Source organism: Mobula birostris, chromosome 20, assembly GCF_030028105.1.
Source record: "Mobula birostris isolate sMobBir1 chromosome 20, sMobBir1.hap1, whole genome shotgun sequence".
NCBI classification, from domain to species: domain Eukaryota; kingdom Metazoa; phylum Chordata; class Chondrichthyes; order Myliobatiformes; family Myliobatidae; genus Mobula; species Mobula birostris.
In genome coordinates, this window is record NC_092389.1 from 8,260,411 (window position 1) to 8,285,887 (window position 25,477).

The 25,477-nt window shown below is 43.0% G+C and overlaps 1 protein-coding gene across 8 annotated transcripts in view; it reads right to left on the minus strand.

The window, feature by feature from the left end:
• kmt2a (lysine (K)-specific methyltransferase 2A) overlaps nucleotides 1–25,477 on the minus strand; it is a 181,561-nt gene that overhangs the window by 46,955 nt on the left and 109,129 nt on the right. For 7 of the 8 annotated variants that reach the window (XR_011889809.1, XM_072283956.1, XM_072283959.1 and 4 more), the window contains exons 19-26: nucleotides 25,248–25,444; nucleotides 18,480–18,586; nucleotides 15,377–15,514; nucleotides 14,567–14,725; nucleotides 6,640–6,757; nucleotides 6,135–6,213; nucleotides 3,693–3,853; nucleotides 42–221 (exon numbers count right to left, since the gene is read on the minus strand). Coding sequence is in view for 7 of the 8 variants with exons in the window: in XM_072283956.1 (XP_072140057.1) it covers nucleotides 42–221; nucleotides 3,693–3,853; nucleotides 6,135–6,213; nucleotides 6,640–6,757; nucleotides 14,567–14,725; nucleotides 15,377–15,514; nucleotides 18,480–18,586; nucleotides 25,248–25,444 (1,139 nt within the window). In the remaining variant the exon portion in view is untranslated. The remainder of the gene's footprint in view (nucleotides 1–41; nucleotides 222–3,692; nucleotides 3,854–6,134; nucleotides 6,214–6,639; nucleotides 6,758–14,566; nucleotides 14,726–15,376; nucleotides 15,515–18,479; nucleotides 18,587–25,247; nucleotides 25,445–25,477) is intronic. The other variant, XM_072283957.1, reaches the window with a different exon arrangement.

A 25,477-nucleotide genomic window follows, 5' to 3' on the forward strand; every position in this document is an offset into this window, starting at 1 on the left:
TGCTCCCATTTTCTTGTACGTTCCTGTGCAACATAAGGTACCTGGTGATGGAAGGGGCCTAGATCCTGTGCTTGTGGATCGACGAGACGGGAAAAAACTAGATATCTGAGTCCTACTACCAGGCTGCGATCTCGGAGGTATTGGCCCAGGTCCGTGAGGGGTTGGATAACGATCTGCCATTTCAGATGAACCAGTGTTTTGATTCTCTGTTGTGTCAATTTCTGTCAAAGAGAAACCAAGACAATTGTTAGCATTTGCCCAAGGAAAATGGAACACTGCAGGATCACAGTATGACACAGCAAAGAATAATGCCATCTCGACACAGTCAATGTGAGTTTTAAAAGTCCATACTGTTAGTGCATTGTTTGGTAAAGGTTAAGGGCCTTCATCAATATAGATAGCTTATTTCAATTGACTGTACTTTTGAATGCAAATTTCTCTACATCAACTACTGATAAGAAACTCACGCAGTCCAAAAATGGACCCTTCACCTAACCAAGTCCAAGCTGACTCTAAAGGACCAACACCGAGATCAATCCTGCACTCAACTCATTTTATTCTCCCTACATTTCCATTAACTCCCCATAGATTTTGCCACTTACCTACACTTCAGGGGCAATTTTACAATGGCCAATTAACATTCCAATTCTCATGTTTTTATAAGAACATAAGAAATAGGAGGAGTAGGCCATCCGGCCCACCGAGCCTGCCCCGCCATTCAATAAGATCATGGCTGATCTGTCCGCAAACTCAGCTCCATCTACCTGCCTTTTCCCCATAACCCTTAATTTCCCTATGTAAATATCTATCTAACTGTATCTTAAATATATTTAGTGTAGAAGCCTCAAAACTGCTTCCCCGGACAGAGAATTCCACAGATTCACCACTCTCTGGGAAAAACAGTTTCTCCTCATCTCCGTCCTTAATTTTCTCCCCTGAATCTTGAGGCAATGTCCCCTAGTTCTAGTCTCACCTACCAATGGAAACAACTTTCCTACTTCTATCTCATCTATCCCTTTCAAAATGTTGTATGTTTCTATAAGGTCCCCACTCATTCTTCTGAATTCCAGAGAGTACAATCCCAGATGACTCAATCTCTCCTCATAGGTTAATCCCTTCAACCCTGGAATCAAGCTGGTGAATGTCCTCTGCACCGCCTGCAAAGTCAGTATATCCTTCCTCAAGTATGGAGACCAGAACTGCACACAGTACCTTAGGATGTAGGAGGAAGCCCACATAATCACAGAAACAATGTGCAAACTCCACAAAACCAGCACCTGAAGTTAGGATAGAATCAAGATCATTGGCACTGAGAGGCAGTGGCTTTACTAGCTGTGCCACTATACCACTTCTTTCTACAAAAGGATGAGCTCTACTTCAGATTTTGACCATTACTTTCCTGGAAAATCCTATATTCTGAGCTGGTGCTTGGCATTCACTCACAGAATTGACATATATTTTAGTATAAAGCAGCCAACTGGGACTGTAGACATTTCTGCTGACACATAGGCTCAGAAACCTGAGTTCAACCCTACCCAGGGCGCTACACAAAGCAATGGAGGAACTCAGCAGGTCAGACAGAATCTATGGAGGGAAATGGACAGTTGATATTTCAGGTCAAGATGAAAACTCTCAACCTGAAGCGTCAACTGCCCATTTCTCTCCATAGATGCTGTCTGTCATGATAGTTTCATCACCACTTTGTGCATTGCTCCAGATTCCAGCGTCCGCAGTCTCTTCCCTGGGTACCTGTTTATAGTTTGTATATTCTCCCTCTGATCACATGGGGCTGCGCCAGTTTCCACCCACGTTCCAAAGATGTGATGGTTGGGAGGTTAACTGGCTTGTAAACGTTACCCTTGGTGGAGGTAGGTGACAGGAAAATCAGAGTGAATGGGCATATGAGAATAGTTTATAGGGAAGACAATGGGGTGACCCGTTGGGGCACCCTTTGAGAGAAGGGTAGTGCAGTCTGATGTGACCAGAATGAACATGAAATTTTCCTGAATGCTATTGGTATTGCTCTGCTTTGGAAACTTAAGTAGAAAACCTCAGTTCATTAAAGAAGAACAACGCGTAGCAAAGCAAATATAGCTCCTCCTCATTTAACGAAGGACACTTTTGATGGCATCATTTCTGGTTTATCTGCCACCCTCTTGCCTCTTGTTGTCATTCTGGAGACGTGCAGTCCTTTCATACCCCGTCTCTCATCTCTTCTGCTGTTTGTTCTTTCTCTCTGATCCTGGAGACGTGCATGCCTCTCCTCCTCTGTCTCTTCTTCTCTCATCTTTTTTTTGTCCTGACTCTTTGATCCTGGAGTCGTGCGGCCCTGGCCTCATCTGATTCATGTTCTCTCCCTCTCCTTGCCGCTTCCCGACGTTTGGCGTCATCTCTTGACCATAATGTCCCCTTTCCCTTTCCACACAGCATAATTAGGCTGACCATTTTTTTTTTACCCTAATGCTGGATAGAAGATACAAAGCAGTAACACCAGAGGATGCTGATTATTCTTGATGATGTGGTTGTCGCTCTCCTAAATGGACGTGATACAGTCACCGCTGTCCTTTGACTGCAGCAAAGGGTTATATGGGTGTCTCGAAGTACGTCATTACAATAAGATTTAATTATCTCTTATTGATGGGTGGCAGTTAGATCTGTCCCAATCCTGCACATGCTGATGGTGATTAGCAGAATGTGACCCCTCGAAATAGAGCTGCCCTGCCCTTTTGCTCCGGTAGGTGTTGCTGCTGAGGCTGGCCGTGCGCATGTGTCGGGCTGTCGCGTCCCGATTTCCATGATGGCCGATCGGGTCTCAGGTGCAAGCCGGCCTGTTTATTTTGGCGAATGAGCAATTTTATATGAATATATAACCCTGAACTTTGCCTGCATTCTGTAAGTTAGCGCATTTTAATTCGACTTAGCTAAAAAAAAAAGTGCCGCTGTAATGCACCATTTGCGCTATTTGGAGGTGACAAACAGAGCATAATGGTTTTAGTGGTATATAGACTAGGTGGGACTAATAGGATTGATCTGAGAGCTGTCATTGGCTCAATGAGCCGAACGGTCTCCATACAGTACACTTTGCAAGAAAACACAATGTGAAAAATGCAGGGTCTGTTGCAAGGACTTGCTACAAAACAATGAGAGGGTCTGAAGGAGGCTTCTGATTGCAGACACAGAAACAAAGTGCATGTGATAAAAGTATCCATGCCACTGTATTACACAGCTTTTGACAGTTGAAGTAATTTTCAAGTGCCTTAATTTATTTTGCAATGTAATTTGGTGCACTTAATTTCCAAGGCCACAATCAAAATAAGCTACATCTTGCTTGAAGCAGTCATTTTCCTTTCCATATTCTTTTATAACAAAGAGCATTCAAGTGATCATGCCTTGCCTAAGAGGTTGAATGAAGTTTCTCTTTCCAGGCAAAGAAAGCATGTGGGTTACGTATTGTCCAACTGGATACACTTGATAGCTTGGAGCAGATGTGGAAGAGAAGCAGCGCACACTGCAATCATAGGCAGGAAGCTAGTAAACAGCTTCAAGTCATACTGGACAGCCACTTCATTTGACTCTACCTACCATACTGATATATCCAGCTTAATTATGGAGTACCTTCTTTTCACCAGCTGAGTGGCCTCACAGCATTTTCCTTCTGCAGACAATGTTCCTTACTTGCATCATCTACGTACCTGCTGGGCTGCTTGGACTATGTGCCACGGTTCTGTTTTCATTGTGCTCTAAAGTGCTGTTTTCTTCTGCTTCCACAGGAGGGGGTCTATGCTCCAGAATCTTACACGTGTACACACATCGCTTCCTAGCATCAGTTGTGCTCCAGTACACCCTTGAACACCTGAAAATATATGCAACATCTCAACAAAAGTTATCAGAAAGATATGCGATAGAACATGGAAGCAGCCCAGTTCGGATTTAGGAAGCCACTAAATAAAAGTACTGATTGTAATTTCTTCCTAACCACACCTGAACTTTCTTTTTGGTTGAGCAATTGAGGTAAATTCCCACAGCCCAACATAAAGAACTCTACTAAGGCTGAAAACAGTGGAAAAGGGTGAACCAATTCACGGGTCAGACTGACTCCTATACCTCTTACTATGTCAGGTATTTTCCAAAGTGACTAAATCATAAAAATAAATGCAGAAGTGATGACAGACAAGTGAACGGTGGAGGATGATTTTGCAACAATGTGCTCCCAGCAGCAGGTCTGGTGCAGAGATTGCAGGCCATGCAATCAGGGATATGGTGTTCCATCTCCAACTCGAGCCCACTTCCTTCAGATGGGGATTATGCATTTATTGTGGACTGCACCATTGCCTAAGATAATGTGAGCTACTTCAATGACTATCGTCCGGTAGCACTCACATCTACAGTGATGAAATGCTTTAAGAGGTCGGTCATGACTAGAATGAACTCCTGCCTCAGCAAGGACCTGGACCCATTACAACTTGCCTATCGCCACTAGAGGTCAACAGCAGATGCAATCTCAATGGCTCTCCACACGGCTTTAGACCACCTGGACAACACAAACACCTACGTCAGGATGCTGTTCATCGACTACAGCTCAGCATTTAATACCTCAGCATTCCACAATCCTGATTGAGAAGTTCCAGAACCTGGGCCTCTGTACCTCCCTCTGCAATTGGATCCTTGACTTCTTAACCAGAAGACCACAATCTGTGCGGATTGGTAATAACATCTCCTCCTCGCTGACGATCAACACTGGTGCACCTCAGGGGTGTGTGCTTAGTCCACTGCTCTACTCTCTATATACCCATGACTGTGTGGCTAGGCATCGCTCAAATACCATCTATAAATTTGCTGATGATACAACCATTGTTGGTAGAATCTCAGATGGTGACTAGAGGGCGTACAGGAGTGAGATATGCCAACTAGTGGAGTGGTGCCACAGCAACAACCTGGCACTGAACGTCAGTAAGACGAAAGAGCTGATTGTGGACTTCAGGAAGGGTAAGATGAAGGAACACGTACCAATCCTCATAGAGGGATCAGAAGTGGAGAGAGCGACCAGTTTCAAGTTCTTTGGCGTCAAATCTCTGAAGATCTAACCTGGTTCCAGCATACTGATGGGAGTTATAAAGAAGGCGAGACAATGACTATACTTCAGTTGGAGTTTGAAGGGATTTGGTATGTCAATAAATACTTTAAAACTTCTATAGATGTACCGCGGAGAGCATTCTCACAGCCTGCATCACTGTCTGGTATGGGTAAGCTACTGCACAGGACTGAAAAAATGCTGCAGGGGGTTGTAAATTTAGTCCGCTCCATCTTGGGTACTAGCCTACAAAGTACCCAGGACATTTTCAAGGAGCGGTGTCTCAGAAAGGAGGCATCCATTATTAAGGACCTCCAGCACCCAGGACATCTTCAAGGAGCGGTGTCTCAGAAAGGCAGCGTCCATTATTATGGACCCCCAGCACCCAGGGCATGCCCCTTTCTTACTGTTACCATCAGGGAGGAGGTACAGAAGCCTGAAGACACACACTCAGTGATTCAGGAACAGCTTCTTCCCCTCTACCATCCGATTCCTAAATCGACATTGAACCTTTGGATACTACCTCACTTTTTAAAAATATATAGTATTTCTGTTTCTGCGTGATTTTTTAATATATTCAATATATGTATGCTGTAATTGATTTACTTATTATTATTTTATTTTGTGTTTTTTCTTTCTATATTATATATTGCATTGAACTGCTACTGCTAAGTTAACAAATTTCATGTCACATGCCGGTGACAATAAACCATATTCTGATTGCACCGTATTTGTAACTTTAAATCCATAGTTTTATTAATGAAACTCTCAATAACTCAGAAAAAATTCTCAGGTGTATATATTTTGTTATCGGGACAGCCTAAACTGAATCTGTATGGTTTAGATAATAATAATCTAAAGGAACAACAGAAGATAATGCAAATCTTCCAAACGATATATTAATATCTTAATTTTCAAACACCAGAGTGGCTGTGAGCATCTGTTGCTTAATGTGGTACCTAATGTTCCTGAAATTTGGAACAGGGATGTCAACAATATTAAACAACACTGTAGAGAAAGCATCCTGTACCACTTTTACAATAGGAATACAAAGAAAACTTACTGATAGCCAATGGGAAAAAGTTTTGCTTCACAGTCAGAAAGATCATTGAGTATCCCCAAAGAATCTATTGTCATAGAACCTAGATTAAGAGACGGAACAAAATTAATATTGTAGAAAACATCTTCATCAGTAAATAGTTCAAACCAGTTACTATTTTGCGAATGGTGACTTATGCTTATTGGTTTTAAATCCAAGATAAAACCTTTGGTTAACAAAAATACATTTAAGAGATATAGGACAAAGATGCATATTTCAGAGATTACAGATCAGCCGTGTTCACAATAATAGGCAGAAATGTATCAAGCAGCTGATTGGCCTAGTCATCTACGTCTTTACACAGATGCTTTCACCAATTTATCGTCAATATTTTGATAAATATTTTGCATCTGTCTAAAATTTTTTCCACACATCACATTCTGTATATATATATATATATACATACCATATACATACACACACACACACACACACACACACACACACACAGTTTTGACATTTTACTAACCAATCATCATGTGAATACTCTCTGGCTCCAGGCCTGTCAGAAACTTCCTTCTTAAAGTGATGTCCTCAAAGTCAACAAAAATCCTTCTTAAAACCTCAAATCCATCCTCAGCCACAGTCTGTAAGAAAGAATGCATGGTATGTCAGATATAACTGAGAACATTTCCCTGCATATGGAAAATAATGGTAATCTAAATACATTTCTACGTCTTCACCTCAAAGCAAAATAATAAACGGAAGATTTCACTTGGACCTCTAAAATGACTACTCAGCGTTCTCTTCCAAAAATAAATCCTCATAAACCAGAGTGCATTTCTCAGAACAAAGCCAGGACAAACTTATGATGACTCTGTTATCAGTGAACACAACCTTTTTCCAATTATTTGAATGAAATCAAGTCGGACTCAACCGCATAAGTACTCACAGATCTTTCAGCAGCTGCTGCAGAATGTTACTGACATATATCTGCAAGTCACATGATCTGTCCGTATTTTCGGTCACAAATGGGTAAATTAATTTTCAACAAGGGGAAAATTTGAGTGCAATAGGGAAAAGTGGGACAAACTGAATAGCTCTTTCAAAGAACAAGGCAGAAATTAGAGTGGGAAACATTAATAATGAGGAAAAAACTGCAAAAAAAACTTACTCAAAACATCAAACAGTTGTTTACAAAGAACAAAGCAAAGTATGCCTCATGATCAACTCCTCTTGGCGCGCAAGTATATCAGTTCTGTCCTAATTCTGCTTACCAGATCTGGAATATCTTGCAGTTAAGTGCCATCCATTTTACCTGATTTCTGTGATCATTTTGGCAGTGGTGTACATTCCACCTCAGGCCAATGTCAGTCAGGCTCTAGATGATCTGAGCAATGGGATCAACATGCACGAAACAGCGCGCCCTAACAGCTTCACCATTGTTTTGGGGGATTTTAACCAGGCCAGTCTGAAAAAAATCACTAAGCAATTACCATCAACAGATCACTTGTAATACCAGAGCAAACAACACACTGGACCATTGTTACACCACCATCAAGAACGCCTACCGTGCTATTCCACGCCCTCACTTCGGGAAGTCTGATCACCTGGCTGTACTTCTACTCCGAGTATAGGCAGAGACTGAAGACCAGTACTGAGGACCAAGCAGGTATAGGCAAGGGAAGCATAGGAACACTTATAGGACTGCTTTGAATCGGTCGACTGTATTCAGGGATTCATCTTCGAACCTGGATGAGTATGCTGCAGTTGTTACCGACTTCATTAAAACCTGTGTGGATGAGTGTGTGCCTACAAAGTCTTATTGTACATTCCCAAACCAAAAGCCATGGATGAACCAGGAGGTACTTCGTCTGCTGAAGACTAGATCTGTGGCATGCAAGTCTGGCGACCCAGGCCTGTACCAGAAACCCAGGTATAATTTGCTGAGGGCTATTTCAAGGGTGAAGAGACAATTTCAAATGAGGTTGGAGGCAACGTCGGATGTATGACAACTTTGACAGGGTCTGCAAGACATTACTTCCTACAAAGCGAAACCCAATAGCATGAATGGCAGCGATGCTTCACTACCAGATGAACTCAATGCCTTCTATGCTCGCTTTGAAAGGGAGAATACAACTACAGTTGTGAAGATCCCTGCTGCACCCGGTGAGACCCTGTGATCTCTGTCTCAGAGGCTGATGTTAGGCTGTCTTTAAAGAGGGTGAACCTTCGGAAGGCCCCGATGGACTATCTGGTAAGGCTCTGAAAACAGGTGGGAGTGCTCAAGGACATTTTCAACCTCTCACTGCTACGGGCGCAAGTTCTCACTTGCTTCAAAAAGGCAGCAATTATACCAGTGCCTAAGAATAATAATGTGAGCTGCCTTAATGACACACCCGGTAGCACCCACATTGACAGTGATGAAATGCTTTGAGAGGTTGGTTATGACTTGACTGAACTCCTGCCTCAGCAAGGACCTGGACTCACTGCAATTTGCCTATTGCCACAATAGGTCAATGGCAGACACAATCTCCATGGCTCTCCACATGGCTTTAGACCACCTGGACAACACAAACACCTGTGTCAGGATGCTGTTCATCAACTATAGCTCAGCATTTAATACCATCATTCCCACAGTCCTGATTGAGAAGTTACAGAACCTGGGCCTCCGTACCTCCCTCTGTAATTGAATCCTCCACTTCCTAACCGGAAGACCACAAACTGCCCTCTCCACTATCCTATACCCGAGAAACCCTTCTAAACCTTCAATCTAGCAAGATCAAGATCAACAACACCCTGGAGAAGCTACTGACCCAGCTGGAGACCACCGTGCCAGAACTGCTTCTTAAACTCCAGACGGCACCTGGACCCGACCAGCGAGGCCCACCACGCTCCTGGAGACCCGCAGTCTGCAACTGTGCCGGAGCACTTGGAGACGTGGCCCATTCCGACCAGCACCTATCCGGAGCAGACAACCACACGGAAGTGATGGCGGAGACCTCAAGATGCCCCAGACGCTTCCCCGGAGCAACCACAGTAAAGCCCCGTTGGTGGCCATCCACAGCTACCGGAAGTGAGGCCTCTGCCGCCGACCTCAGAAATCGAGCCCGAGGCTCGGCTGGAGCGGAGACCTCCGCAACCGTGACTCAGCTTAAGGACTTGTTTCAGCCAGGAGCCCAGCCATCCGGGGTTAAGTGTCGGCTTCGGGGCCCGACCCAATTGACAGCCCAGGCACCCGGAAGTGGCAGTGGTGCCTCCCCCGTCACTCGGCCCGACCAGGAGTGCCTGACGACGCCACCCGCCGATCGATCCCCGCGGGATGCTTCCACCTACCTCAAAGAGCTGACAATAACACACTGCATCGATGGAAACCTGGAAAGATGCACTATTTACCGAGGAAGCGTGGGAAAAGAGCTGGGATGCTGGTCAGATTGAAGCTGAGGGGCTTCAGGGTCCCTATGCCCACCATCCTACTAACTAATGTGCAAGCCATAAAGAACAAGGTGGATGATCTTAAAGGGAGACTCACCTACTGCAGGGAGATGCAGAACTGCTGTGTATTCTGTTTCACCGAGACCTGGTGTTTCACCGAGACCTGGCTCTCCCCCGCCACCCCTGACTGTGTCATCCGACCGGAGGGATTTTCGATCCATCGGATGGACTGCACGGCGTCTTCCGGCAAGACGAAGGGAGGTGATGTCTGCCTACTGATCAACACTGCGTGGTGCTCGGACGCAGTGACACTGACAAGCTCCTGCAGCCCAGACCTGGAACACCTGTCGGTGAAATGTCGTCCCTACCATCTGCCACGGGAATTCACCTTGGTCATACTGACAGCGGTCTATATTCCCTCCCAGGCGGACGTGGAGTGTGCTCTGAACATACTGTATGCCAACATCAGTGAACTTGAGACCAGGTATCCGGAGGCTTTGCTCATTACAGCTGGGGACTTTAACCAGGCCAACCTCAGAAAGGCGCTGCCAAAGTTATACCAACATGTCTCCTGCCCCACTAGAGGCCCGAATATACTTGATCACTGCTACACAGCAGTCAAGGATGCCTACCGTTCCATCCCACGACCTCACTTAGGAAAATCGGACCATCAGGCCATACTCCTCCTCCTGGCTTACAAATTGAAACTGAAGCAGGAGGGCACGGTGTCAAAAGTAGTGTCGCGTTGGACAGAGGAAACGGTTGAGGTCCTCCGTGACTGCTTTGATTTGGTGGACTGGTTAGTATTCAAGGACTCGGCAGCTAACCTCGATGAGTATGCCTCAGCTGTCACGGACTTTATTTGGAAATGCACGGACGATTGTGTCTCTCGCAAGACGATCCGGGTATTCCCTAAACGGAAACCTTGGATGAATTATGAGGTCAAGTCCCTTTTAAAGGCTAGAGCTGTGGCTTTTAGGTCCAGGGATACCAGTCGCTACTCGGAATCCAGGCGTGAACTCCGGAAAGCCATTAAGGGTGCCAAGAGGCAATATCGAGCCAAGTTGGAAGCCCAGGCTCACCAAAGGGATGCCAGTAGACTATGGCAGGGTCTAAATGAGATCACTGGGCGCAAAGAAAAGGCTGGGAATATCAATAACTGTGGCGCTTCTCTTCCTGACGAACTAAACGTATTCTACGCAAGATTTGAACAGAAGAGGAGCATCCCGCTCCCTCCAGATGAACCAGACCTGGTGGCATCGAGATTCATCGTCACCGAGGAGGACGTTAGAAGGGCCTTCCTGAAGATAAATCCAAAGAAGGCGACAGGCCCAGATGGCGCCCCAGGACGGGTTCTCAGGGCCTGTGCAAGCGAGCTAGCTGGAGTGTTTGCTGACATCTTCAACTGCTCCTTGCTTCAGTCTAAGATCCCCTCATGTTTTAAGAAGGCAACGATAATCCCAGTGCCGAAGAAGAGCAAGGTGGCATCCCTGAATGACTATCGACCTGTGGCTCTGACATCAATTGCTATGAAGTGCTTCGAGAGATTGGTTATGGCACACATCAACCACAGCCTACCGGTCAACCTCGACGTTTTGCAATTCGCCTACCGGAGCAACAGGTCAACGGCAGATGCCATCTCTCTGGCCCTACATTCCTCCTTAGAACACCTGGAGAATAAAGACACATACGTAAGGCTCCTTTTCATTGACTACAGCTCTGCCTTTAATACCATCATTCCAAATAAGCTGATTCCTAAGCTCTGGAACCTGGGCCTTAGCACTCAGATCTGCAGCTGGATCTTCAACTTCCTCACAGACAGGACGCAGGCTGTAAAAATAGGAGACAAGCTCTCCTCTACAATCACTCTGAGCACCGGTGCCCCACAAGGCTGTGTACTCAGCCCCCTGCTGTACTCACTGTACACCCATGATTGTGTAGCCAAGTTTCCATCAAGCTCAATATATAAGTTTGCTGATGCCACAACAATTGTAGGCTGCATCTTGGGTAATGATGAGTTTGAGTACAGAGAGGAAATTAAGAACCTGGTGGCATGATGCAAAGACAATAACCCATCCCTCAGCGTCAGCAAGACGAAGGAATTGGTTGTTGACTTCAGAAGGAATAGCGGACCACACGACCCAATTTACATCGGTGGTGCGCAAGTGGAACAGGTCAAAAGCTTTAAGTTCCTCGGGGTCAATATCACAAATGACCTGACTTGGTCCAACCAAGCAGAGTTCACTGCCAAGAAGGCCCACCAGCGCCTTTACTTCCTGAGAAAACTAAAGAAATTTGGCCTGTCCCCTAAAACCCTCACTAATGTTTATAGATGCACTGTGGAAAGCCTTCTTCTAGGGTGCATCACAACCTGGTATGGAAGTTGTCCTGTCCAAGACCGAAAGAAGCTGCAGAAGATCGTGAACACGGCGCAGCACATCACACAAACCAATCTTCCGCCCTTGGACTCACTTAACACCGCACGCTGTCGGAGCAGTGCTGCCAGGATAATCAAGGACACGACCCACCCAGCCAGCACACTTTTCGTCCCTCTTCCCTCCGGGAGAAGGCTCAGGAGCTTGAAGACTCGTACGGCCAGATTTGGGAACAGCTCCTTTCCAACTGTGAAAAAGACTGCTGAACGGATCCTGGTCCGGATCTGGGCCGTACCCTCCAAATATCTGGACCTGCCTCTCGGTTTTTTTGCACTACCTTACTTTCCATTTTTCTATTTTCTATTTATGATTTATAATTTAAGTTTTTAATATATACTAATTTTTACTAATTTTAATATTTTTAATATTTAATATTTGTAATCCAGGGAGTGGGAAGTGCAGAATCAAATATCGCTGTGATGATTGTACATTCTAGTACCAATTGTTTGGTGACAATAAAGTATAAAGTTATCTGGATTTCTTGAAGATAGTTGTAGGAGATGTAACTAAATTCACAGATGAGCAGACTTGCTAAGGAATAAAATCTGTCAAATGTCACACTGGATAAAATACCCATAATGCAAGAATACTATACATAAACCAAGAAGAGAAACTAATGAGGGTGAATGTGGTGAATTTTATGGAATGCTGGCTTCTATATTAGATGGTTTTAAGTAGCAATAATTCATCGGCTACTTCTGAACCTCCCAAAATTCACATTTCAAAATAGTTCCTTAGATTGTAAAGTTATAAATGCCAAAATATATGCTAAATAGCATTTACACCCCTATTTTCCTAACTCTTAGAACAGGGTGGACAAGCATTTGGATAAATGTCAGCTGATCAAGTAAGTGCCAGCATTTGCAATGGACAAGCCCAGTCTAACAAACCAAACTGAATCTTGTAAATGACAATGAGAATGGTAGATAAGCAAAGTCTATCATAAAATATAGGAGCAAAGGAGGCCATTCGGCCCATCGAGTCTGCTCCACCATTCAATCATGGGCAGATCCAATTCTTCCAGTCATCCCCACTTCCCTATCAATTTTATTAAAGTAGACTTCCAAAAGGTATTCAACAAGACCAAGAAGGAGACAGTTCACCAGGATGTTGCCCAAGTAGGGAAGTTTCAGTTATGAATAGAGACTGGATTTCCTCATAGCAGAAGAGGCGAAGGCAGGTTGTTTGATGGGGGCAAAGTGGGGTGGGGTCATGGGAGCCTGATGGAGATATACGAAATTATGAGAGACATAGATGGGAGGAGATGGTTTAGAATAAAAAAATTCCTAGGGGGTCTAAGACCAGATGTATAATTTTAATGTAAGTTGTAAGAAGGAACTTGAGGAAGCTTTCTTTCTCCAAGGCAGTAGTTGAAATGGGCCAAAGGGTCTGTTTTGATACTGCATGACTTAATTAAGGCTGGAATAAAAAAAATGGTAAAAAAAGTTATATTATTGTTAATGTAATATTGATGATATTATAATATCAATAATAATATTGTCAATATTGTAGTGGAATGCCAACTTTTAATTATCCAAATCTAAAACCATGCAACTCCAACCAGAGTGCTGCCCAATGACTTCCAGTCAGATGGCAGCACACTCGGACTCAGTGGCCTCTCCAGGTCCAGCCAAAGGTGCAATTGCTTGTCCTTTACATCTTTTTCATGAATATTAAGAACACCAAGTACTACAGGTGCACCCCACCAGTGAGTTGCTGGATAATGGTGGAGCTCGACTTGCTGCGCACCATGTTGCGGCCTGCTTCAGCAGCTGAGTTCTGCTCTGGGTTGTGGGCTGGCTCTCCTGTTGGTGCTGCCCTCCAGTGTTCGCTCAGTGGAAGACAAGTTGGAATGCCTTTGTCTGCAACTGCAGTGAGCAATATGAGGAACTGCTATGGGTTTGTTCTGCAGAAATGTAGCTCCAGAACATCCATGCACCAATCTACAGGCCTCTTCACTGCGGGATTTGGGCTATATGATTTTTAATACATTTTTCTGTTATCATAATTATATGCACTACAGTATATGTGCTATGTGGTACTGTGTTTTGCACCTTGGCCCCAGAGGAACACTGCTTCATTTGGCTATATTCATGTACATTATTGAATGACAATTAAACCTGAACTTGAGTCATGGCTGATGCAGCTCGGATTATTGAGAAAATAGAAGTAAACCCAATGACTCCTTGAAGCTGTTGACTCATTCAATAAAGCTGAATTTCAACCACCAACACCATTTTTCCTAATATTCTTCATTCCTGTGCAACAACAATCAAATAAACACACAAGCAGATGAAGAGCTACTTTTGTTCCACATGCAACAGCAAATAATACCAGCCTGATGAGCAAAACATGTGCTATGTTAATTTCCTGATTAGTTTTCTAATAAAACAAATTAAATCATTCAGAAGATTTGTTTTAAGAAAAAAAATGAAAAAGAAAAGCAGTATTCTACAGCCCTAATTTATTGTCAATTAGATTTTTCTCTATACAAATGTGCTACTTGTTATGGCTTATAATACCAGTAGGTGCTTCAGTGGATAGACTGAATTATTGAGGTAAATTGCTCGTATACCTTGAACCTACCTCTCCTTTGACCAGATCTTTATGCCGCTGACAGTATACTTTCTTATCATCCAGGAACACACAATTCTTTGCTCGCGCACACATGAAGTGATAGTTGCTCTGGCAAGACGAAAGGCAGCAGCCAACAGTAGCCCCGGCTTTCTGGCAACGTTCACAGCGCTGAAAAAAGATAAATTTCCATTAGTTAATAAATGGAACCACTTTGGACAGCCATTTGTCATGTTAGCGCTTGATAAAGTTTGAGTTTATAATTATGCTATCAAATTATCATCACAGACAATTGTTGTTGGATTGAACGCTCCTCACACAAGTTTTCAGTGCTATGATTTTTTTTGTCCCAGAATGCTCAATTTATCTGTATAAGTGAGGAAAATGATTAGTTTCCCAGGTTATTAAGATTCCCGACTGTAAGTGTTCAGTAGTTCCAGTATTTTCTGTTCTCAGATCATCTGCACTTCATGGTTTACTGTTTATTTAAAACTTCTGCTATTTACAGAGCTTATTTCCATCATCGTGATAGAATGACTAATCAATTAGATCACCTCCAGCAGAATGTGGGGAATACGGAGAGACAGAAAACTACCTAGTAAATGTTTTAAAAACACACTTAATAGATACAATATCTGGTGAGACTATCATTAACAATAAAATGAACTTATCATTAACAATGAAATCAACTTTATTCTGTCAGCATTATGCTGCTTATTCATCAAGGCAGCCCTCTCTATGGATCACTGGATGAACATAGAAATCCTTCACTCTTTATTTTATACCAGGTTAGGAAATTCCTTTGGAACTACTGGAGCTCACCAGTTGTTTGCCTCTGATAACAGCCATATGGACATTCTTCAATGACCCATCATCATCCTCGAAGACTTCCGCTGACCACAAGGCACAGTTTATGTGTGTCCATTCATTCTGACCGATGTACAGAAGACGTCCAGCATCCTAAAAGATTCAGTTATATCAATACTTGGATTCAAGATAGATTTACAACACCACTGGAATCGCCATGTCCCAATGGTTAGTTATTGTGTAAGCTGAAGATATCCTTTGAGATAACTCAAATGAAGTACTGTTTTCCCTCAGCCAGCTTTAGTGAATCTGTAAATAAAAAACTGAAAATGCTCAGTTCTATCTCAACAACTTTCAGAAGGCAGTAAGAACCAAACATTCTTTAATTTGTTAATAACGTTAAGGAAAGAAACTGGTTACTGATCAACCAACTTTCGTTTTCTACTGCATCTGTTCACAATGTGGGTAATTCAGGCAAGGACACATTTGCTTGGTCTTGCTAGTGTCCTGAGATTGCTACAACTTTATGGTGATGTTAAATAGGAAAATGCTGGTTAAACGCAAACATGAGGAAATTAAAAAACACAGTGACAATGCATAAGTTATAATGTATGCCAAATTTGGACAGAGGAAAAAGGAGGTATAATTCATGCTGATATAGGCCAGAGCAGGGTGACGCTGCTGATAATGTATCCTGTGGTTCATGCAGGTGATCAATGTAAAACAAGGTAGAATCTAGTGACAGGGATTCCAACAGTGATGCATCTTGTCTAGGAAGGAGCTAACTTTCAGGTACTGATGCAGTAGCACTCATTCAGACAAGATTACTGCATTACACTTCTGACTTAACAACACAACAATATTTTCTATCTTTGTACATTTAACTAGAGCTCATCAGGCAAAGTCTTGCTTTCCAAAGTGAACAAGGCAATGAAAGTTATATTTTAGAACTGTCAACTGATTTTTTTTTAAAGTATACATTAAACCAGTTTTACCTTGTGACAAAAGAAACAACATCTGATGAAAATCACAGAATTAGTATGAGAAGGCCTTGGCGAGTAGGGTAAAGGAAAACCCCAAGGCATTCTTCAATTATGTGAAGAACAAAAGGATGACAGGAGTGAAGGTAGGACCGATTAGAGATAAAGGTGGGAAGATGTGCCTGGAGGCTCTGGAAGTGAGCGAGGTCCTCAATGAATACTTCTCTTCGGTATTCACCAACGAGAGGGAACTTGATGAAGGTGAGGACAATATGAGTGAGGTTGATGTTCTGGAGTATGTTAATATTAAGGGAGAGGAGGTGTTGGAGTTGTTATAATACATTAGGACGGATAAGTCCCCAGGGCCTGACGGAATATTCCCCAAGGCTGCGCCACGAGGTGAGGGAAGAGATTGCGAAGCCTCTGACTCGGATCTTTATGTCCTCATTGTCCACGGGAATGATACCGGAGGATTGAAGGGAGGTGAATGTTGTCCCCTTGTTCAAAAAAGGTAGTAGGGATAGTCTGGGTAATTATAGACCAGTGAGCCTTACGTCTGTGGTGGGAAAGCTGTTGCAAAAGATTCTTAGAGATAGGATCTATAGGCATTTAGAGAATCATGGTCTGATCAGGGACAGCCAGCATGGCTTTGTGAAGGGCAGATCGTGTCTAACAAGCCTGATAGAGTTGTTTGAGGAGCTGACCAGACATACAGATGAGGGTAGTGCAGTGGATGTGATCTACATGGATTTTAGTAAGGCATATAACAAGGTTCCACACAGTAGGCTTACTCAGAAAGTCAGAAGGCATGGGATCCAGGGAAGTTTGGCTTGCCTGCAGAAAGCAGATTCAGAATTGGCTTGCCTGCAGAAAGCAGAGGGTCGTGGTAGACAGAGTACATTTGGATTGAAGGGTTGTGATTAGTGGTGTCCCACAAGGATCGGTTCTGGAACCTCTACTTTTTGTGATTTTTATTAATGACCTGGATGTGGGGGTAGAAGGGTGGGTTGGCAAGTTTGTAGAAGACACAAAGGTTGGTGGTGTTGTGGATAGTGTAGAGGATTGTCGAAGATTGCAGACAGACATTGATAGAATGCAGAAGTGGGCTGAGAAGTGGCAGATGGAGTTCAACCCGGAGAAGTGTGAGGTGGTACACTTTGGAAGGACAAACTCCAAGGCATAGTACAAAGTAAATGGCAGGATACTTGGTAGTGTGGAGGAGCAGAGGGATCTGGAAGTACATGCCCACAGATCCCTGAAAGTTGCCTCACAGGTAGATAGAATAGTTAGGAAAGCTTATGGGGTGTTAGCTTTCATAAGTCGAGGGATAGAGTTTAAGAGTCGTGAGGTAATGATGCAGCTCTATAAAACTCTGGTTAGGCCACACTTGGAGTGCTGTGTCTGGTTCTGGTTGCCTCATTATAGGAAGGATGTGGAAGCATTGGAAAGAGTACAGAGGAGATTTACCAGGATGCTGCCTGGTTTAGAGAGTATGCATTATGATCAGAGATTAAGGGAGCTAGGGCTTTACTCTTTGGAGAGGAGGAGGATGAGAGGAGACATGATAGAGGTATACAAGATATTAAGAGGAAGAGATAGAGTAGACAGCCAGCCCCTCTTCCCCAGGGCACCACTGCTCAATACAAGAGAACATGGCTTTAAGGTAAGGAGTGGGAAGTTCAAGGGGGATATTAGAGGAAGGTTTTTTACTCAGAGAGTGGTTGGTGCGTGGAATGCACTGCCTGAGTCAGTGGTAGAGGCAGGTACACTAGTGAAAGTTAAGAGACTACTAGACAGGTATACGGAGGAATTTAAGGTGGGGGGGGGTATTTAGGAGGCAGGGTTTGAGGGTAGGCACAACATTGTGGGCCGAAGGGCCTGTACTATTCTATGTAATTTCTGATTTTCAATTGTGTGCCTATGGAACTATTTTACAGTCTAGGTATTTAAACAATTTAAAATCAAAAAAGTAAACTAAATTTACAAAACAAATTGCAAGCAAACTTGCATGCAGTAATTCAATCACAACAATGTTCAATCTATATTTGGTAGAATACATTTAATATACAAAAATAAATGACGTTTATAACTTGCAACAAATAAATTTCAGCAACTTTGAGTTAGCTGCAGATACTCACATTTTTGTTGTCATCTCCATATTTCAGGCAAAGTACACACTGCCTATTGTCTTCAACATCTGGAGGAGGGTCAATATCTGGGCTCTCCTCTCGACTTCTATCTGAACCTTACCAAGAAAACAAACTCAAGTTATACCATACTTCACTGAAAGAATGTTGTAATTATTAATCATGAATGTTCCTCTTTAAGCACTTCCAAAACTTCCACAAACTACTAGCCAGTTTTAAATGAACTGACCATAACGTAGTGGTATAAATGTAGTAGTATTTTGACAACAATTATTCAGAATTCTTATTTGCCTGGAGACACGTAGAAGTATGTTGGACTAAGTAGGTAGTTAGTGATTTGACATAAACAACTCTACAGGGATCTCAATAAATCCAGTTAAATGAATACAGGCTTCTGGGTTCTGTTGTCGAGAACTACTCTACACTGAACAGCTTGCAAATCAGAAATAAACAAAAACAGAGTATGGGAGAAAATCAAGGAAGTATGATGGGAAAGGAAGCGGGTGTAGAAAGAGTGGCTACCAGCCAACTTCACCGACTCAGTGAGCCAATGAAGTTGCTCAGCACTCCCAGCTCCGCTCAACTCGATTTCTGTGGCTCAAGTGAGAGAAAGCATGTGGAAATACCCCATCCAGCAAGACCACCTTGCTGCTCATACATGTGGGCTGTCCATAAGTGGGGTATTCATAACTTGAGCAGATCTTCAGGGCATAGAAGTCTCTCTGCAAAATGCAGAGATGGTAGACAAGTATCGATCTAGTTCAGTTGTTCGTAATGTGAATTTGTGGTAGAAATTGCTCTTATTTGGCATTTGGTTTGTGGCCTCATGGCCTGAAAGACCAAGTGTTCCAAGGCTTATTTGTTATGCAGGACAACTTTATAAATTTGTATTCAGTAAGGGTTGGAGGGCTTATGGATGGAGAAAGAAAGGACTAGATGGGATAGAGTTTGTCAAATGCGTTCAGGACAGTTTCTTTAATCAGTACATAGGAGGCCCAACAAGAGAGTGTGCAAGAGAATGAGACAGGGCAGGTGACAGAAGTTTGCATACAGGAACACTTTGCATCTAGTGATCATAATGCCATCAGTTTCAAGGTAATTATGGAAAGGGTGAGCCTGGTCTTTGGGTCAAAATTCTAAATTGGAGAAAGGCCAATTTTGATGTTACCAGAAAGGATCTGGCAAGTGCGGATTGGGACAGACTATTTTCTGGCAAAGGCATACTTGGTAAGTGGCAGGCATTCAAAAGTGAAATTTTGAGAGTACAAAGCTTGTATGTTCCTGTCAGAATAAAAGCAAGAACAGGTTTAGGGAACCTTAGTTTTTAAGAGATATCGAGGCCCTGGTTAAGGCAAAAAAAGGGGTACATAGCAGCTACAGGCAGGTAGGAACAAATGAGGAACTTGAGTAGTACAAGAAGTGCAAGAGAACACTTAAGAATGAAATCAGGAGGGCTAAAAGAAGGCATGAGGTTGCTCTAGCATACAAGGTGAAGGAGAATCCTAAGGGATTCTACAGATATATTAAGAGCAAAAGGATAACAAAGGACAAAATTGGTCCTCTGGAAATTCAGAATGGTAATCTATGCGTGGAGTCAAAGGAGACTGGGAGATATTAAGTGGATTTTTTGCATCTGTAGTTACTCGGGAGATGGACACAGAGTCTGTAGAAGTGGGACAAAGCAGCAGCAAGCTCTTGGACACTATACAGAAATTCAGAGGAGGAGGTGTTTGCTGTCTTGAGGCAAATTAGGGTCCAGACCAGATAAGGTGTTCCCTTGTACGCCATGGGGGGCAAGTGCAGAAATTGCAGGGAACCTAGCAGAGATATTTAAATAGTCCTTAGTGACAGGTGAGGTACCGGGGGATTGGAGGATAGCTAATGTTGTTTCATTGTTTAAGAAAGGCTTTAAGTGCAAACCAGGAAATTATAAGCCAGTGAGTGTAAAGTCAGTAGTGGGAAAGTTAATGGAAAATATTCTAAGAGATATGACTTTGTGCATGGTAGGAAGTGTCTAACCAATCTTACAGAATTTTTTTGAGGAAGTTACCAGTAAAGTTGAAGACAAGGCAGTAGATGTTGTCTACCTGGACTTCAGCAGGGTATTTGACAAGACCCGCATGGGAGGTTAGTAAAGAAGGGTCAGTCACTTGGCATTCAAGATGAGGCAGTAAATGGGATTAGACAGTGGCTTTGCAGGAGAAGCCAGAGAGTGACTGGAGGCGTGTGACTAGTGGAGTGCCACAGGGATCAGTGCTGGGTCCATTGTTATTTGTCATCTATATCAACGATCTGGTTGACAACATAGTTAACTCAATCAGCAAATTTGCAGATGACACAGGATGTAGTGGACAGCAGGAAAACTATCAAAGCTTGCAGCGGGATATGGACCAGCTGGAAAAGGGGGTTAAAAAATAGCAGATGAAACTTAATGCAGACAAGTGTGAGGTGTTGTACTTGGGGAGGATCAACCAGGATAGGTCTTACAGGGAGTGGTAAGGCACTGAGGAGTGTGGTAGAACAAATTGGGGATATTGGTCTATAATTCATTGAAAGTGACATCACAGGTAGATAGGGTCATAAAGAAAGCTTTTGGCACATTGGCCTTCGTAAATCAAAGTACTGAGTACAGTAGTTGGAATATTATGTTGAAGCTGTATAAGACATTGGTGAAGCCTAATTTGCAGTATTATGTTCTGTTTTGGTCAGTTACCTGCAGAAAAGATGTAAATAAGGTTGAAAGAATACAGAGAAAATTTACAAGGATGTTGCTGGGACTGGAGGACCCGAGTTATAAGGAAAAATTGAATAGGTTTGAACCTTTATTCCACAGAATGTAGAAGATTGAGGGGGGATTTGACAGAGGTACAGGTGTCCCCTGCTTTTCAAACGTTCCCTTTATGACACCTCGCTGTTACGAAAGACCTACATTAGTTACCTGTTTTCGCTAACAGAAGGTGTTTTAACTGTTACAAAAAAAGGCAGTGCGTGCCCCGAGCAGCCAAGCTCCTCTCCCGCAACTGCATTCTAGCTGGCATTGCTTAAACACGTGCCTGTGACCATCTGTGCTTTATGTCGATTTATTTTGAGCATCTGTTTGCAAGATGAGTTCTAAGGTATCAGGAAAGCCTAAAAGAGCTCGTAAGGGTGTTACACAGTGTAAAACTAGACATAATTAAGTATTTCGATCGTGGTGAACGAAGTAAGGACAAAGCGAGTTTGGCTTGTGGAAGCTGACAAAGATGAAGTTGAAGAGGTTTTGGCATCCCATGACCAAGAACTGATAGATGAAGAGCTGATGCAATTGGAAGAGGAAAGGATAACAATCGAAACCGAATGCAGTAGCGAACTGACCGAAAGTGAAGTCGTCCAGGAACTGAACGTGAAGCAACTGCATGAGATTTTCACTGCAATGATTGCAGAAAAGTACAACTTTAATCTTGAAAGGGTATGTAGGTTTAGGGCATATTTGCAGGATGGTTTGAGTGCTTACAAAGAACTGTATGATAGAAAAATGCACGAGGCTAAGCAGTCAAGCATACGGTTGTTTCTCAAGCCTTCCACATCAGCCACAGCAGACAACGAACCTCAACCTTCGACATCGAGGCAGGCAGACATAGAAGAAGATGACCTGCCTGCCCTGATGGAAACAGACGACGATAAGATGACACCCCAGTGGTTCTCAGCCTCCGGGCTGCGGACCGATACATTGTTGCGAAACGTGCAGTGGTGCAGCGGTAGCCGGGACGCACTCAGCACATCTTTAAGAAAAAAGCCGAAATAAACAAGCTAATTAATTAGGTGCCGCCCGGCACATAAATGTCGGCCCAGGTCAGAAGCGACGTAACACTGCATGCTTCGCGGATCGGTATCGGTCGGCGGCCCGGGGGTTGGGGTCCACTGCACCACCCCAACCTCCGACGACTCAGCCTAACACATCATCATCAGTGTGCTCAGCGCTGTCTTCCCGATTCCAGTAAGTGATACTACACTGTACATACATTATTTCTACTTTATAGGCTGTATATTTTTATGTGTTATTTGGTATGATTTGGCAGCTTCATAGCTTAAAGGTTACTGGAGAGAGTCTTTCTGCCGAGAGCGCTTGCGTGAGCTTTTCGCTACGGTGGACAGTGCGGCAATGATTGTAGAAAAGTATTTCTACTTTATATAAGCTGTGTAATTATCATATCATTCCTGCCTTTACTATATGTCACTGTTATTTTAGGTTTTATGTGTTATTTGGCATGATTTGGCAGGTTATTTTTTTGGATCTGCGAACGCTCACAAATTTTTCCCATATAAATAAATGGTAATTGCTTCTTCACTTTACGACATTCTGGCTTACGAACTGTTTCATAGGAACGCTCTACCTTTGGATGGCGGGGGAAACCTGTATACAAAATTATTATGAGGGGTATAGATAGTAAGTAGTCTTTGTCCATTGAGTTTGGGTGAGACTACAACTAGAGGTCATGATTAAAGGCTGAAAGGTGAAATGTTTAAGGAGAACATGGGGGAAGGGGATTTCTTCACTCAGGAGGTGGTGAGAGTGCAACTTCAATGTCAACATATAGGAGAAATTTGGATAGGTGCACTGATGGAAATGGTATGGAGGGCTATGGTTTGGGTGCAGGTTGATGGGGGCCTGTTTAAATGGAACAGCCTGGACTAGTTGGGCTGAAGGACCTGTTTCTGTGCTGTAGTTTCAAATGACTTTATGACAATGGGAAAGTGAGTTTCTAAATATTAGGTGAGTTATAATTTGATCAGTATATAAAGATACAAAGCATAAATTACACACAGATTTGCAATTTTAATCCCATTTCAAAACTAGGAAGATGGAAGGAATATTATTTAATGTCTATGGGTTCAACTCAAATGCTGAGTTGAACCATTCATCAGGACTGGAAAAATAAGATGAGAAGTCAGAGTAAGAAGGTGGGCGGAGGAGAAGAAGTAGTACAAGGTGGTAGGTGGTGGGTGAAACCGGGAGAGGGGGGGAGGGCTAGAGTAAAGAGCTGGGAAGTTAATAGGTGAAAGAGATATAGGGTTGGAGAAGGGGAAATCTGATAGGAAAGGGGAGAAGACCATGGAAGTAAGGGAAAGGGGACGACCACCAGAGGGAGGTAACAGGCAGGTAAGGATATCAGGTGAGAGAGGGCAACAGGAATAGGGAATGGTGGGGGGTAATACCAGAAGTTCATGCCATCAGGCTGGAGGCTACCCATACAGAATATATGGTGTTGCTCCTCCACCCTGAGTGTGGCCTCATTGCAACAGGAGAGGAGACCATGGACTGACAGCATCAATTTCTGTATTACCTTGCAAATTATGCCAAATCCAAAAGCAAACTGGGACATGCCAATAACTTGCTCACATACTGGCTTGCATGCAATGGTTTAATTGACCACACTGAATGTAGCTTCATTACTTTACAATGTATTGAAGACACGATGGTCAATGCTCCCTGGATGCAGCTTTGCTTTCTGAAGATATGCAAGAAGAAATTATAATTTTAATAATGTTATGCTGACTGAATACAAAAAGGTCGAAAACCCTCTGGGATAATGGCAGAATGTTTACTTCCATGGGACATTCCATCAGCTCTTGCTTTTGAGAAATTCTTCAGTATAATTTGAAAATCTCTATTCGCAGCCTCAATTAAAATAAGCAATACGATAATACACCACTAGATGACTAACATGAACTGTAAATACAGGTCATTTACAATAATACATTCAGCTGATACTAGAAAACCAGTATTGCATATTTTCAAAATAAACTACAATAAGGCAACACAAACACCTTGAGCTCATCCCAACCCCCACTGAACAGACTATATCAGTTTGATCTTCCAACTTCAAGAGCTCCTTTCAGGTGTCCACAGGCACTAAATCAGCCATAAAACATAACCAGAGCCTGGTTACCTCACCCAAATCAGGCAACACCCAAGTGGCAGTGCTGAGCTTAGGTCTGAAAAAAAAAAATCTAGGCCCCAGGCTCCCTCTTATAAATGAATGCAACAAGCAGCAGAACCTCTACAAGATTACTGCAAGAGCTGCCCTTAGTCCATCGCATGACTGTGTCAATACCTATCATAAGGTGAGTTTACCTCTTAAAAGGACACTAAAATAGTCCATTAATGTTCAATAAATGGTGAATTTATTTATGAGCCGCTTTCTACATCTTACACAGAATAAAAAAAACATTTAAATAACCAAAAGCTATATTAAGGAAAACAAAGGCAACTGCTGTTGATGCTATGATTTTTTTCAAGCTTACAATACCACTGTGCCCACTTATGGAAATGTTCACAATTGTGCCCAAATTTTCCCTGAACCCTTGGCCATTTGCCTGGATTCATTTCACAGAACATGTCTGCATCAACCATTATTCCAATCTATTTAACCCCATCTGTCAGTACATGGTCCACATTCCTCCATTTCCTGCCTGTCTATCTAAGTGTCTCTTAAATGTTGCTGTTCTATCTGCTTTTACCACTTCCCCTGGCAGGGTGTTCCAGGCGCCTATCAACCTCTGTGTAAAACAATACCTTGTAGAAATTCTTTACTTTTCACATCTCACCTTTTGTATTTGACATTTCCACTCTGGGAAAGAGACTGACATTTTATATACGATCAGCTGCATCTCAATCTGACATTTCAAAGAAAACAATCAAAGTTTGTCCAACTCTCCTTATAGACAATACAATCCAACTGACTCAAAGACAAAATGATTTTAGTAATCTGGTCATACCAGCTGTTATTGCAAACGGTGGTGGAGGCAGAGGCACTGGTAAGTCGGGATCTCCTGGTCCTTTCGGCTGTGGTGCAGGTATAATCTTCTTAGTAAGCGCTGGCTGTTCAGTACGTGTGCTATCATCCCGCTCTTGCCACTGAGCATAGTTGTGATCAGATGATGGTGGCAACACAGCATTGGGAAGCATTCCACTACTGAAATACATCAGGTTTTGACAAATAATAATT